Here is a 15,695-nt window from a genome sequence, read left to right on the forward strand (position 1 = left end):
TCCTATTTCGTTAGACTTTTCGAACGATTCGTTACTAACGCGTTTAACTCGTTTGACTTTACGAACGTACCCATTATTAAAGACTTCGATACAAAGATGAAAATTTGTGAATTGGCAAAGAAGTTTGATCTACCGGAATTGTCGGTCGGAACAATTATAAAAGGCGAAGAAAAAATTCTCGAAGCTGTGAAAAATGCTCAATCTTTAAATTCAAGCATCATTCGTAAACGTCACGGTATTATCACTGAGGTGGAAACAATGTTAAAATTATGGCGTAATAATCAAGTAAAGTTGAAAAATTGTAAAATAATATAGGCCTAATTTGTTATAGACTACATATGTATTATCTAAGATTTTATTAAACATTTTTTTCTAAATTATTGTTTTCTTTAGTATGCGGCCCTAATTAAAAATTATTTGTATGTATTTATATGCGAAATTATACCCCGACTTACACAAATTCGACTTACGTGGTTACCGCTTGGTCCCACCTATCACGTAAGTTCGGGGTATTACTGTATATAAAACATTAAATACAAGTTTTTATAAGTTTAAAAATACTGTATTGTCTAATAAAGAATGTAAAAAAAACTTAATTTGCAATTTACATTTGTTGCTTTTGATTATTTTATTATTATAGTAAATGTACAAAACTGCTTTATTGAAATGGAAAACAGATAAAAGTTACTTCTTGATGTTTAAAACTCTCTCGACATTAAAATCTTTGATGTCACGTAATTTAGTTTAATTGAAAATTTTGCAATAATTTTAACATTAATGTCAATACATACGAGAGCTAGTGAAATTATAAATAAGTGCCTTTTATCGAGTTTTAGATGAAATGTCTATAATTATAACGTCTGTCCGCTCTCAAAACTCTTACATAGGTTAAGCTAATTGATCAACATTTCCAGTAGGTTGATGTCATTCGGCCGACCAATCGGCGCGTTGTGCCATCTGGATATTTAGTCGCACGTAATTGGAATGCATCCGGTCGCTTGTGGATCTAAACTAGAGGGGGCCAACTCATATTAGTATCGAGGAAGAGGGAGGGCGAGTGAGATTTCACCACAGATGGTTCTAATCTAGTCACAATATTCATTATTCAAACTGATACTAAATTGATACGTCTGTGCCTCAATTACTACACTTTAATTTTTCTTCTAGCTGCTCCTCCCTAGCAGCCCTTGTTTTTATCGTATTCATTAGCTTAACAGTACAACTCAGAATAGATCCCTTGATCTCAGTTTTCACCCACGTATGAACGGACCCTAGACCAGGAGCGTGCCGTGACATTTGATGATAGGGAAGCTGTGTTTCTATAAGAAGTCGACTTCCAGGGGCACTCAGTTAATTCTTTCTTTAAATGTATTTTTAATACATTATTTATCTGACGTACTTAATAAACAAGTTTAATATAATTACCTCTGTTATTAAATCCAATATATTCCATATGCCCTCTAAATGCCAATTCTTGCTTTGATAAAAAAAACATATATTATATCTAAATAAATCGATGTTATATCTATTAACCGTAACAATCTCGTTATAATTTTCAATATTTATTTTATATTATTTACTAATGTTAAATTCTATTCCGCTTCGATTTCCAAATTGCTTCAAATACGAAAGAATCGACGATTTTTCGTGTCTTTTGCCAGCTAAATTGTCAAAGCCATTCTTATTCCACACACTAATTTTACTCTGTAAATGCATTTTTATGCAGTTATAGAGCCATTTTATCGTGAAAATGTCGAACAAATTTTTTTATTGAAGCGTTTATATTTAACTTAGGCATAGGCCGTTCTCTTTTAATAATGTTTTCTTTTTCATTATACGATCTCGAGCCAAAACTTTTTTAAAATAAATTTTCAATATCGCAATTACATTCCGAATCGCTAGCCACGATATAAGGGCTAAAATTAAAAATAAAATTATAAAAACTTACTTGGTGAAATAAAATGTGTGGTGGATATACATACCTGGTACAAAATATTCTTCAATTGTATGAATATACTTTTAAAGAAAATTATAATTAAATATAACTTTGTAATGAAACGTACATGAAAATAACATAAAATATTCTTTACTCTTTAAATCTTAACCACTTAGTCAAATAGCTCCCTACGAGTGGAATCAGAGACGGTCCTGCTAGGTGTGCGGTGTGTACTGTACATGCACGCGGGCTGCCAAATCCCGAGGGTGCCGATACCGGTCAATGTCAAATGCCTCTTTTGTCGCATCACTAGTATATCTCAAAGGACGCGACAGGGTTGTTGTAAATTTTAAACGTTTCTCACCATAGCTGTAAAAATCTAAATATGTTAAACTTAATAGATTGTCCGTCTTTTGTTTTCTAACTAATTCGTTTTAGGACCAGGTGTTGTCCACGGAAATTTCCAAAATTTACAACTTTTCGGTCACTCTCGTCGAACTGGAAAAATTTCTGTCTTTATTACATCTAATACAGTATTTCGAAGAAATCAGTCCCCACTGTACTCGGCTATAGATTGGTTCGGTTAAGCTTTTGTTTAAGTAATATTCCGGCTCTTTCATCAGGGTTTTGTTTATGTCCCCAATTCCCTAATCGCTTAATTATTTAACTACTTCTTAAGTAGAAATAAGTCGAAACCAGTTACTTTGTACTCGAATATTTGTAGTCTCGGGAAAAAAGTGGAAAGACAAATTTTTATGACAAACGGATACATAAATCGTAAATTTAAGGAAAATAAATTCTAGAGCTTTTTCTGTACCTGGTGCATCTCTCTCATTCATTAAATTTAGTTGTAAATGACGCTGTCGAAGTAACGGTTAATTTTTTAACATTATACAAGAATTGTACACGTTTTTTTCTACATCTCCTTAAAGATGGGATGTACGAAATCGTAATATCACCGGTTTAACATCGAAATCCGTGAGTAATATAAAATCGGAGAGCGGAATAAATATATCAAATATTTTAATGGATTTTTTAACTCCTGTCAACTATACAGAACTATCGTAAAAACATACCAGTAAATTCTTATCGGTTGGGTTAAGTTATAAATCTACTCGTTATTCACGTAATCGAAATATCTAGTGGGCAGGCGGCTAACAGCCGAGAACCGGTCTTTGATAGAATTGGAATCTTTATATGTGTGTAGCATCAACCCAAGGTCGTAGGCTTCCACCGGCTAAACCGGGTGAGGTTGGTGCTCTGTAAAGCGCACGCGCAAATCTGGCTTTTTGGAATCTGAAAATTCAGAGATTCCACTCCGCCACTAATATTCGAATATACAAAAGCAATTTTTTTTCACGTGTAGTATAAAAATTTGTAATAAGATACGTAATGCGGTTATAATAAAATATTGTGCGATTATTTTCATATAAATAAAATTAACATTTATTTATTTTTTAGAAAATACGAGGGAAGCGGCGCTTCCACTGCTTCTAATGACGGCACGCCACTGCCCTAGACCATCACTGATGCAGAATTGACTTCTCGTAAAAGTTGGCGAGCTTAAAAAGAGGTGATTTATTGTTCCTTCTGCTAATGGTTGATATTGTGATCCACCACATCCGTGACAATGTGTTTATAACACTCTTTCAACAGATTTTAAGAGGCTGGGATATGTGGCTAGACTCTCAACCTTTTCCGGTTGCAGTGATACTTGGTAGCCACTGACAACCATTACTTCCTTCGAATGGTGTATGTAGTTTGTGGATATTCCCTTATTTTTCACTATTATTTGCACATTATGGTTCTTAAAAATTCTTGCCTAGTGTTATCTTTTTGTTAACGATACTTTCTGCCTTGTGGGCACTAAGAGGGCCATTTTATCCGGTCCACTGTGGGTTCGGCCAAGTCCATAATGGAGATGGTTGGTAGTGAGAAATGGGACAAGAATTTGTAAAAAACTTCTGTGATTTCTTTTTTTACTATCCGGATTTGATCCTGGGTCCTCTAGCGCAGTAGACTGCCTTAATAGCTTTTGGTCATCCATCCAGCAATTTGAAGCAAATTCAGAATCTTTGCTGGTCAGTTTCATTTACAAATATTAGACTTAAAATGAAGGTTTATCTTGAAGATGGTGATAAATCACTATAGCTGATAAAACTAGAGATTAGAGATTTTTCATTAAATAAAGCCAGTATAAGAATCTTTCCAAAAACTGATGTTATATGCAGAGAATGATTATGCCTGTTGTTGATCAGCAGACACTCAATATAGATGGCTGGATGGCCGAGCAGTCAAGGTGGCCGCCTACCGCTCTGGGGGAACCGGGATCGAATACGGACGGGTTAAGGAATCCCCAGGAATTTTTTGGGGGTGGTCCGTTCAGATATGTTGGGTCCCGTCCCTCACCACCCGGCTGCCCCATTGCGGGCCTGGACAAACCCATAATGGGCCTGCTATAAGAGGTCCTCTTAGTGCCCACAGGGCGGAGTATAAAAAAAAAAGACAATATATTATTTTGTCAAATTTTCACTTTTTGCACTTGCTGCAATATTTGTTTTAATATTTAATATTAAATATAGTTAGAGCCCCAATTAACCGACCGTCCTAGTCGACAAATTTCAAATGTCCGCTAGTGATGCGCTACAATATTTGGCTATGTCTTGGCTACTTTAATATTATTTTTACGTGTTTTAGCTGGCAATACTCATTCGACCATGAAAGAAAGCCAGTATTTAAACGAGGCTTAATTTTCTAACTTTTAACGATACAATAGCAACGATTATTTTAAAAAATTTTTGTTAGGCTTAACATCGATGAAAATTCAACACGAAGTAGGTTAATAGCGATATACTAATATACTGATATACTAATTACATGGGATATAATAATATACTACACTAATAATGGATTTTTTCATACTTTTCGGTTATCCGACTTTTCAATTATCCGACCAACCCCAGTCCCCAATTGGGTCGGATAATCGAGGCTCTACTGTAATGGATTTTTTCATACTTTTCGGTTATCCGACTTTTCAATTATCCGACCAACCCCAGTCCCCAATTGAGTCGGATAATCGAGGCTCTACTGTATCTAGATAAAAAAAATTAAGAAATAAAACATTTTCAACAAATTTTTATTAGTCTAAATATAATTTTCTTATGTGTTGAATTTTGATATTTAAACTGCTTTGACTCTTTAAATGGTAACTGTACTAAATCATGTAGTCTTGTCATCTGACTTTGGATCATCTTTGGATTTGCATTTTTTGGTTATTGATGATTTTATAAATTTTAATGCATCTTCATTAATTGGCACATTTGTTTCGCTTTGTGTTAATTCCTGAACTGTGGCAGTTTTAAATGCATCAGATATGGATAGCTTGAAAGCTTCAGAGGTTTCTGTATCTTTTATATTATATCTACCTTCATCTGGGACAATGTTTATGTTTGACCTTGAATATTGTTCTGTTGATGAAATTTCATTATCTGGCACCTTAACTGTAGATGTAATTTTTCCTATATTTTCCTAAAAATATACAAAATGTAAAAAGTATTTTGAAAATGAATTTATTTCATTAATTATTATTACAGAATATATATCTGTTACTTTTGACATTATACAAAAATTTAAAATAATTTAGCTATTTAATTGCATTATCTCTAATTTAAATAAATGAAAAATTAAGAAGGAAAAGATCTATTAAAATTTTGAATTTTGTCATTATGTTAAAACAAATAATTCAAAATCAGTGTTTAGATCTAAATTAGTTGCTGTTTTGTGCTTAAAATTAGAATCTCAATTCTGATTCCTTCTTAATATTGCAAGCATTATATTAGTAATTTAAATCTCCCCATTCTTTCTTGTTTTATAAGAATTACATATTGTAAATTAACATAGTTATTGCTCACAATATATTCAAATAAAAAATTGTTAAGTCCTTGTTAAAAAAAAAAAATGCAGAATTTATAATGACTTTAGAGATACTAACATAGCATACAAATACGTCAAAACAATTGGGAAACAAGAGATGTTCATCATAAATGATTTTCTATGCTATTGTTACATAAAGATACAGTAATATGTGGAAAAAAATGAATTTAAGCCAAATTGTTATATTTTCAGTTTTTGCACTTGCTGCAATATACTGGATCAACAATATGCACATCTAAACAACCAGAACAAATAATTTTTTTAGTGTGTTGTACTGACTTTAATAGTGTGTATTGTCTCCATAAATGGCCAAAATTGCTGCCCATCTGTTAGTATGAAGCCAATGAGGGGTTAATAGAAAAACATGAAAATACGTTTAGAACATTTTTCTTACATTTTTACTATAGTGAGCAACATTTGCAACCATCTTCACAACAAAGGTCAAGAGTAAGGTGACCAGATTTTAACATTGATAAAGTGGGACAAAATTCACAGGGAGGGAAAGGGGTTGTCTTGTTAAAAAAATTGTTCTAAAGCAACAAAATTTTATCATTAAAAAAAAATGCAAAAATTGTATTGTATTTTTTTAAATTTCAACATATGTAAAATTTACAATAATAATAAATACAGTAATATCTTGACTTAAGCTACACCGACTTACACGAACCCGCGATTTTCAAATCTCGTCGATTCGTTTTTTGTTTCAGTGCCATGCAACTCTCGATTACTCACTCCCCCCACACTATTTGTTCGGCTTACATGTTCGGATGTGTTGCACGGAATCGACACATAGCTACAATTTATTTTGTGTTATTTCTGTGTTTGTTATATCTACGGAGACGCGAGAGACTCTACTTTGTCATCCAAACGAAGTAGAACTAATTCTTCTGCATCAAACAAGAAAAGAAAAACTTTATCTTTGGAATGTAAAGTTAACATTGGGTATGTTCGTAAGGTCGAACGAGTTAAACGAGAATGACGTCATCGTTATTCCTATTTTGTTAGACTTTTCGAACAATTCGTTACTAACACGTTTAACTCGTTTGACTTTACGAACATACCCATTATTAAAGACTTCGATACAAAAATGAAAATTTGTGAATTGGCAAAGAAGTTTGATCTACCGGAATTGTCAGTCAAAACAATTATAAAAGGCAAAGAAAAATTCTCGAAGCTATGAAAAATGCTCAATCTTTAAATTTGAGCATCATTCGTAAACGTCCCAGTATTATTGCTGAGATGGAAACAATGTTAAAATTATGGTGTAACAATCGAGTAAATGTAAAAAATTGTAAAATAATATAGGACTAATTTGTTATACACATGTATTATCTAAGATCTTATTAAACATTTTTTCTAAATTATTGTTTTCTTTAGTATCCGGCCCCAATTAAAAATTATTTGTATTTATTTATATGCGAAATTATACCCTGACTTACACAAATTCGACTTACGTGGTTACCGCTCAGTCCCACCTATCGCGTAAGTTCGGGGTATTACTGTATATATACTATTATAAATTTTTAAAAACTATTCTTTTATATATTTCTCATTTGAGTGAATTTTTTTAAATAAATTGTTGTCATTGTTTAAAAATGTCATAAAATTTTTCACAAGAATTTGTTAAATTATATTTTACACATAATATTGCTTTTATAGTCTCAACACTTAATTGTGATTTGTCGGATGTCCACACTTTATTTACGGTAGAAAAAATGCATTCAGTGGGGCATTTGTTCCTGGTAAGGACAGTGTGTATTCCATAATTTTTAATGCGTTACTGTATGGAACATGGTTTGTTTCAAAATGATGAAATATTTTTAGCCATTTGTTCTTTGTTGAGATTTTTGCTGATGCCCAAATTTAAGCTTTTCCTTATCAATATATTTTTTTAATAATAATACTTCATTAAAAAGATTATTTTTGGAAATATTGCTATCTGGAAAATGTTGACTAATGTGATCGAATGATTTTTGCACATCTTCCCAATTAAGTTCTTGTTATAACATGGCCCAATGAAAATGTTCAATATCATTGTAAGGTACTGTCCACTCTTCTAAATAATCTAAGCAATTACTATAGAATTTTTTGATACAATTCATGACATCTGTGCGATTTATTGCACCTTGTTCTTCTGACTTATATTATTACAGATGATTAATGGAAGAAAATTATTTTATAACCGCTCTTGACACTGAAATTTAAAATTTTTAATTTCGTTTGCTACTTCGATTACTGAAATTTTGTCACCTTCAATAAATTTTACAGCATTTTGAAAAACAGCTGCTTGATTGTGTACAAACTCTAGCCAAATTTTTGAAGCTTCTTTTTCAAAAAACTCTTCTAAAATTCTAGGACATTTATCCTGTGACAGAAAGTAAGATTTCAAAGGGTCATATACAGTAGAGCTTTGTTTATCCGAATCAATTGGGGACTGGGGTTGTTCGGATAACCGATTATGTACGAAAAAATATATTAACCTATCCTATGTTGAAATTTTTTTCTGTTGCGTGTCACTTCGCATTGAATTTTCGTCAATGTTAAGCCTAACGTAAACTTTTTAAAATAATAATCATGGCTATTGTATCATTAAAAATTATTTCTTTATTTTTTACAAACAAATATATTGAAAAATATAAAAACAAAAATAATTATACTTTAGAAGTTAATCTAGTATCAAAAACGTTCGATTCAGCACGACACACAGTCCTCAGAAAAACACCACACAAAAGTGCCAGTGCTGCCAGCTAAAACACACACATCAACAAAAAATATTGGAATAGCCCAAGATATAGCCAAAGATTGCAGCACCACAGCACTAGCGAAAATTTTAATTTGCCGACTGGAATTCTTTCGGTTAACTGAAGTTTCGGATAAACGACTATTGTATTTTCAAAATTTGTTCAATAGCTGGCAAAAGAGCTAACCAGAACATTTTACTATATCCATGTAATTTCTTCGTGTAATAACGACTTCCACAGTTTCGTAAAATTCATTAAGGCTTTCAACACGCACAGTGTATATATAGAAATATGAATATGTTTTAATAATAATGGGTATGTTTGTAATGTCGAATGACTTAAACGAGAATAACGTCATTGTTATTCTTATTATGTTAGACTTTTTGAACGATTTGCATATAACTAAATAGTGTTTCTAAAATGGAAGATATGAATGTTACTAGTGCAGCCTTATCTGAAATATTTTTCTTACATTGCTTCGGGTGGACAGTTATTTCTATCATTTCACCCTTTAATTCAGTTTAAACACTCGAGTAGATTTAGTAACATCGATATCATTGGACGCCATTTTCTTAATGAACTGAACTAGCTCTTTCCTTCGTGAACTTCGTTAAAGTTTCATTCGAAACATCACCACAGAGCATGCGCACTGGGCGAGACTATTACTATTCGAACAATTCGTTACTAATGCATTTAACTTGTTCGACATTACGAACGTACCCAATATTTTCCACATCTACGGGCAGCAAGTTGGCAGCTGTTTGAATAGCGTTATGTATTATGTGCACTGCACAACCAACACTAATAATGTTTTGATTAAGGTTTTCATTTAATTTATAAAAAATACTAGCAGACCCCGCCACGCCTTGTTGTGGCTCAAAATGTATCTATTATAAATGTATAACACTTCCCCAGTGGGGGAAAATTTTTCGAAAAATATTTTCTTAGTGTACATTCTGTTGACGTACCCTATTAAAACGCAATCAAAAACGCAAAAACCCGCATCTAAAATAGTATAATAGAAGCCAAGTTTTTCAGAGTAAGCCTTAATCCTGTCTCTCTCCCCCGCGGGGGGAATATCGAAAAATCCCTTCTTAGTGTACATTCTGTTGACGTACTCTATTAAAACGCAATCAAAAACGGAAAAAACTGCATCTAAAATGGTATAAATAGAAGCAGAGTTCTTTACGGTAACCTTTTCCGTAAGGCTTACCGTAAAGAACTGTCCATCCCCCATGTTTAACGGAATAATATATAGCCTATGTCCACCCTGAAGTTCCATTCTAAATATTGGTGAAAGAATTTTTGAAATCGGATGAGTAGTTTCGGAGATTACCTGCTGCATACAAACTAACATACATACATACATTACCTCTTTATAATATTAGTATAGATTATTTGTATCTCTTCTCGCTTTTCCTCCAAAATTTGCATTTGTATTGTCTGCGCAATATGCAATCATTTTATGTTTTAAATTGTTTTTTCCAAAATATTAATAATGGAATTGACAATTATTTCTGAAGTTTTGCCGGGCAATGATACAAAATCTAAAATTCTAATTTTTATTCCTGTTGCCAAATCAAAAAATCTAATAACAGTTGGAAATATTTTTCTATCCTTATGATTAGATGTGCCAGAATATATGGAAATAAAATTTGTTTTTTCTAGATTTTTTTTAAAATTCTGACAATGCATATGGGGAAAGCACATTACACACGATTGCCTCAGATTTTTTTCTAGCACGGGCAAATTTTTTGTTAAATAACATTTTGATAACTTGTGATGAACAGTCCATTGACCTGAAGCTATGATTGTGATTAATAGCATGAAAAGACAAGTCCTGCCAATGCTAATTGCTTTTCTTCGTCTCCATAACTTGTTTTTTGAAAAAAGTCCTATATTTTTGAGGAAGATTCAGCAATATTTAAATACCTTTTATGTTTCTGTGTCTCCAAATGCTTTGAAATATCATTCTTCCCACCGTGTGAAACAGAAAATTTACCATTACATTTCTCACATTTTACAATGTGATCGCTTTTGGTTTTCTTAATAAACAGAAATTCACTTCTTAGATCATCGTTGAACTAGCATTCTCTTTTCTTGCTCATTATGCTAAAAAAACTAAAAAATAATGTAAAATTATATTATATTGTAATTTTTCATCCGTCCTATCTTGTCGAAGTCCCAGCAAAGAATGCCCATTGTTCACACACACAGCCCTCAAAGTCACATTCCTCTCTTGTTCTAAAGGGATTAGTCACCACCAAGCAAGAAGGGTTGGGAAGAAAATTTCTGCAAAGAACAAACAATAGACAAACCAAAGAAAGGAAAATACACAAAAATTAGAACAAAATATATATCTAATATGTTGTACAGCCACAATACGAAACAATCTTTACTGAATCTTAAACATAAGACGCAAGTTTATGACACATAATTGATAAAAATTTAATCCTTTCAAAAAGTCGGGACTTTTTTAAAACACCACGAGACGTGGGACAAATTGTTAAAAAGCAGGACGTCTGGTCATCTTAGTCAAGATTTAGGAGTTAGAAGTTAACCAATAAGTGCTTTCATGCTAAAAGTAAAGTGAATAGTAATTGGTTGATTACACTACTTGATAAAAATGTAAGCAAATCAGATTATTCATCACTGAGTAGCATTTGATAGTTTTCTGTTTACAGAATAAAGGATGATGAAGTATAGTTAGCTGACTTAATAAGAATCAGTGGCACTAGGAATTGGTTACCCTAACTAATCACCATCTGCATATAACAATCTAGTGTAAAACAAGTCTCTATTGTACTAAATATATTTTTATATGTCATTATTACTATTACTTATAATTAGAAATAAAATATTTAATTTATTCTCATGCATTTTGTAATGTGAAAATAAATATTTAAAAACTTTTAAAGTTTATTTTAATACCTTTTTCACTTCCTCTTTTCTACTCAATCTGATTCCCTTTTGTAGGAGAGCTTCTTCTGTAGCTTTCTCAAGATTATTTACATTTCCTTTCTTTTTCAGTTCTTGATATATCTGTACATATCTTTAAATAAAACAAATTTAAATCTACAAAAAGCTTACATAAAAGCTAAAAAAACCAAGAATTTTGTGATAAGGCCGTGGAGTAAGAAATTTGTTTCAATAACTTCATTTTGCTTATTAAAGTTCATTTCTGTTGCTTTATAATATTATATATATTTGTGTTTCAATAATGTCATTAAAAAAACCAAAGTCAACTAAGTAGACAAACATAGGTTGTTTTATTAAAAAGTGAACTTTGTTTGCTTATTTGTATGTAAAATCTGTAACAAATGTAATAACAAACATATGTAAATTATTAAAAAGTTTAATTTTTTCACCAAATCCCACAAAAGGAAAAAGAAACTTTTTCAATGCATTTGTGTAGGCCAGAGCTTCTTAAACTATGGTCCCATTTGAAAAATCGCTTAGCGAAATCTTGGGATTGCGAGATTTTAATGCAAAATATTGAAAATAATTTGTGAAAGTTTGAAAATGGCACGCTTTATGTCATAGGTTTCGTGAATTGCGCTTTGTGTCACTTCTGGTGCAGCGAGACAACAATTCAGCAACACTGATTGTAGTGTGAACTAGTGTAGTGTTGTCGCTTTTCAGTGTATTCAGNGCAAAGTTAGTATATTTACAATCATTTTAATAAAAAATATTACACAGATCTGTTGCACTCTGTGTAATAAAACCAGAGATGTCAAACAAAAGTTGTCAGAGGAAAGTCTTCAAGATATTTGGATACACTTAGAAGCAAGTACCAGAAAATCTTTAAGATGTTTATCTTGAGTCTGTTTTACCTGTATTACCAGCTCTGTTTATAATGGAATTTCACTGATAAAATAAAGGTTGCTCATTAATTTTCTAGCTATTATATATACATAACAAGAGAAAGTATTGGAATCATGAAATTTGACACTGAGTTTTTTTTTTTGAAAGTCTCATGTTGTGAGACCTGAATCCAAAAAAGTCAAAAATGGAGAGAAAAAAAAATTCCATGGATATGTATTTATGTGCATGTTGGCATCTATTTCACTTAATATCTTGGGATGGGGTAATTATTGAGAGGAAATTTGGTATGGTAGCTTGTGTATAAAGAACATTTATGCTATTAAATTTTAATACTTAAATGTCAAGAGAATGGGATGATAGAAGGGGTCAGGTGTCATATCTTGAGATGTATTAGACTCTAAGAAGATTTTACTAGTTATTAACATTTAAAATTTTTAAAAATAAAACTCATTTCTACCCTCAAACTTAAGCATTTTGCCATTTTATAATAATTAATATAAAATTTTTTTCATGATAAATTCTCATAACAGATGGTGTTATACACAATTTAAAATTTTGCTAGTGTTTCTTAAACAAATATTTTTTGCCAGGAAAGTTATACAACTCATTGCTGAATTTTTTAAATTTATTTAAAGGTTCACATGTTATCCCTTCAAGTTCATCACAAACATATATTCAAGATTTAAAGTATTTCTTGCATGCATAGTAGAACAACAACAATTATGGCTGGCTCACGAAACAACTTATTGCTCTACTTCTTGCAAGAAAAATTTTCATAATTTTAATAATTGTAAGTCATTTATTTTAATATTTTATAACTTTTTTAAAAAAATTTTAACTGTAAATTACAAAACAATAAAATTATTTTGTATTGTACAGACTGAGGAGAGATCAGTGAGAATTATGATCCAAAATGCATTTAAATAAAATATCTGATAATTGATCATTTTCTGAATAATTCTTGAACTCACGTGAGCATCAGATTCAAAAGACATAACATTTCGGTTTATTCGTTAAAAAAACCCCTTTTAAATGGTTATAAAAATAAAATTTTCATTTGACGATCTGGTATTATCCAATTTTCAGTTTATATATATATAATAACCAGCAAATGAGCCTGGCAGTGCTCTGGCAAATGATTTGGATGATTTGGTAAATACTGTATGTTTGGAAATTAAGTTATTACTATCAAAAACAAAAAAAAATCACTTCTAAAATAGTACAGTAGAAGCTGTTCCTCAGGTTAAGCTTTAATCCTCTCTCTCTTCCCTGCAGGGGGAATTTTGAAAAATCCCTTCTTAGTGTGCATTTTCATGCCGAACCATAATTGTGTACCAAATTTTATCTTTTTAGGTTCAGCAGTTTGCTCTGGGAGATGATGAATCAGTCACTCAGTCAGGATATGTAATTTTATATATATATAGATTTATTCCTAATTTTAACTGAAAATTATTTGAAACATAATAAAAATTAATATTTCATAAACTTTCTGCAACATCAAAATTCTCTCTGTTTATTATAAAAAAGACAGAAAAGAACTTACTGTTCAGACAGTGTTGGTGATGTATCAGCCATGTCAATAATATCAGAACCATATTTTCTGTAAAATTTCCTACATAAAATAAATAATTTTGAATTATTCAGTTTTAAAAATTAGACTAAAGTTTATGTTAACTTACGCTCTGTAAACATCTTCAGGATAGAAAATCTGAGTAATTTCCTTCTCAGATACCTCTCTTTTAAAAATTGGTTCGATCAGAGGAGGAAATGCTTTATAAATATCATACCAAGTTGGCTTATCTTCCTTTTTAAGAGCTCCAGAACGGAGTAAACCAGTCATTCTAATACAGTTTACATTAATTAATAAAAATCCAGTTATTTTAAATTTATATAGTCTATAACAGAATACCAGGGTTATTATTAAACAGTAATTTTTAGTATACTCAAATTAAATTTACCTTGAAAATATAGTTCCGAGTTTTTCTAATCTGCTTCCTGCCATGTTTCTATCAAAGAAATATTCAAATATTAATAATTTATTGTTTTAAACAACAAACAAATATTAATTAAACGTTAAAACAAACACAATTTTTACAGTAGATGAGGCTAGAAAAAAATCTATTATTTTGAGTTACAGATCTGTCAAAAGAAGGTAAAATTACATTGACTCGACAGGATACGGTGAAAAAATTTATTGTTTTGCAATCCCATAAAATGAGATTCTACCGTATAGGCCAACAGGAAACGAAGTAAATCTAGAGGGGTAAAAAGACATAAGTGTGCGGCAGGGAAAAACCGGAGGCAAGGTACTGACGGAACAGCGACCGTAAGCGACAGTCGGGGTCACTGACAACCCTTCTCTTTACTCTATTATAATACGTAAGGAAAAAGATTTGCATTTAATGATTTCCAGATGTCGACACAGTGTGAGATTCATAGAAAAGTTTTCTTAAGAATATTTCCAAGCCTTTCTCACTCCAAGGGAAAATGGTTAGGGGCATTGGGCACACTTTTACGAAACTAAGGTGGCGGTGGCCAAAAAAAGTTTGAAAATCGTCGGTATAGGCTATATGTTATTTATGCACAAAGAACATTCTCTAATGTATGAAAATCAACTGTTTTTGAGTTTTTGAAATGCACGCAGCTTTGCTTACCAGAGCACACTTTTATGTGGGTCAGCTTGTTTTGGCTTATAAGAGCACTGCACTGCTGTGTCAATGTAAATTAAGTGTAAATGTACCGATACAAAAACTACAGTTGACCCCCTATAATGCGGGTTCATATAATGCGGATTCGTATATCGTGGCGAAAAAATTGTGACCGTATTCGTATAAAGACGCTAAAAGAGACTCGTAAAATGCAGTAAAGCGTCATCGCCGACTCGTGCCGCGAGAGGATTGGTCAAATCTGGACCAATAGTGGACGAGCAGCCAAACTACTTACACGTTACGGAGAGTTTAGGCGGGTAAGTTGAGTTTACTATCGTCTGTACGGTATATAAATTAGGTACCGTAAGTCTAATACAGTACTGTAATTTTATACATTTCTTGTGAAAAAAACATTTCTTATTCAACGGCCATAAAAATTATTTCTATTAATGATGTCTCCAAAGTTCAGCAAATTTTTCGCAGAAAAATAACTTATCAGAAAACGCACCCGCTGTTTGGTGTGCTGCTCCGCAATGAAAACAAGCTTAAGCAATGGCGTCGTTGAATGGTACACACACAGTAAGTAATCCTACAATTTTTTGTTTATAGCAG

General features: G+C 31.8%; 1 protein-coding gene across 2 annotated transcripts; it reads right to left on the bottom strand.

Annotated features, from left to right (window-relative positions):
• Positions 1 to 5,051: 5,051 nt before the first annotated feature.
• LOC111636922 (probable 28S ribosomal protein S23, mitochondrial) lies at positions 5,052 to 14,498 on the bottom strand. Of its 2 annotated transcripts, none has more exons than XM_023382305.1 (5): positions 14,394 to 14,476; positions 14,115 to 14,276; positions 13,979 to 14,047; positions 11,542 to 11,662; positions 5,052 to 5,464 (listed from the first exon to the last, which is right to left on the bottom strand). In XM_023382305.1, exons 1-5 carry the CDS (start codon positions 14,435 to 14,437, stop codon positions 5,156 to 5,158), a joined length of 705 nt encoding a protein of 234 aa, XP_023238073.1. In that variant the 5' UTR covers positions 14,438 to 14,476; the 3' UTR covers positions 5,052 to 5,155. The 2 variants fall into 2 exon arrangements, with proteins under 2 accessions (XP_023238073.1, XP_023238074.1); XM_023382306.1 differs by lacking the exon at positions 5,052 to 5,464 and adding an exon at positions 9,914 to 10,902 and having other exon boundaries at positions 14,115 to 14,330; positions 14,394 to 14,498.
• Positions 14,499 to 15,695: the final 1,197 nt, after the last annotated feature.

Source organism: Centruroides sculpturatus, unplaced genomic scaffold, assembly GCF_000671375.1.
Source record: "Centruroides sculpturatus isolate CEXI.00-Female unplaced genomic scaffold, Cexi_2.0 scaffold128, whole genome shotgun sequence".
Classification (NCBI taxonomy): Eukaryota; Metazoa; Arthropoda; class Arachnida; order Scorpiones; family Buthidae; genus Centruroides; species Centruroides sculpturatus.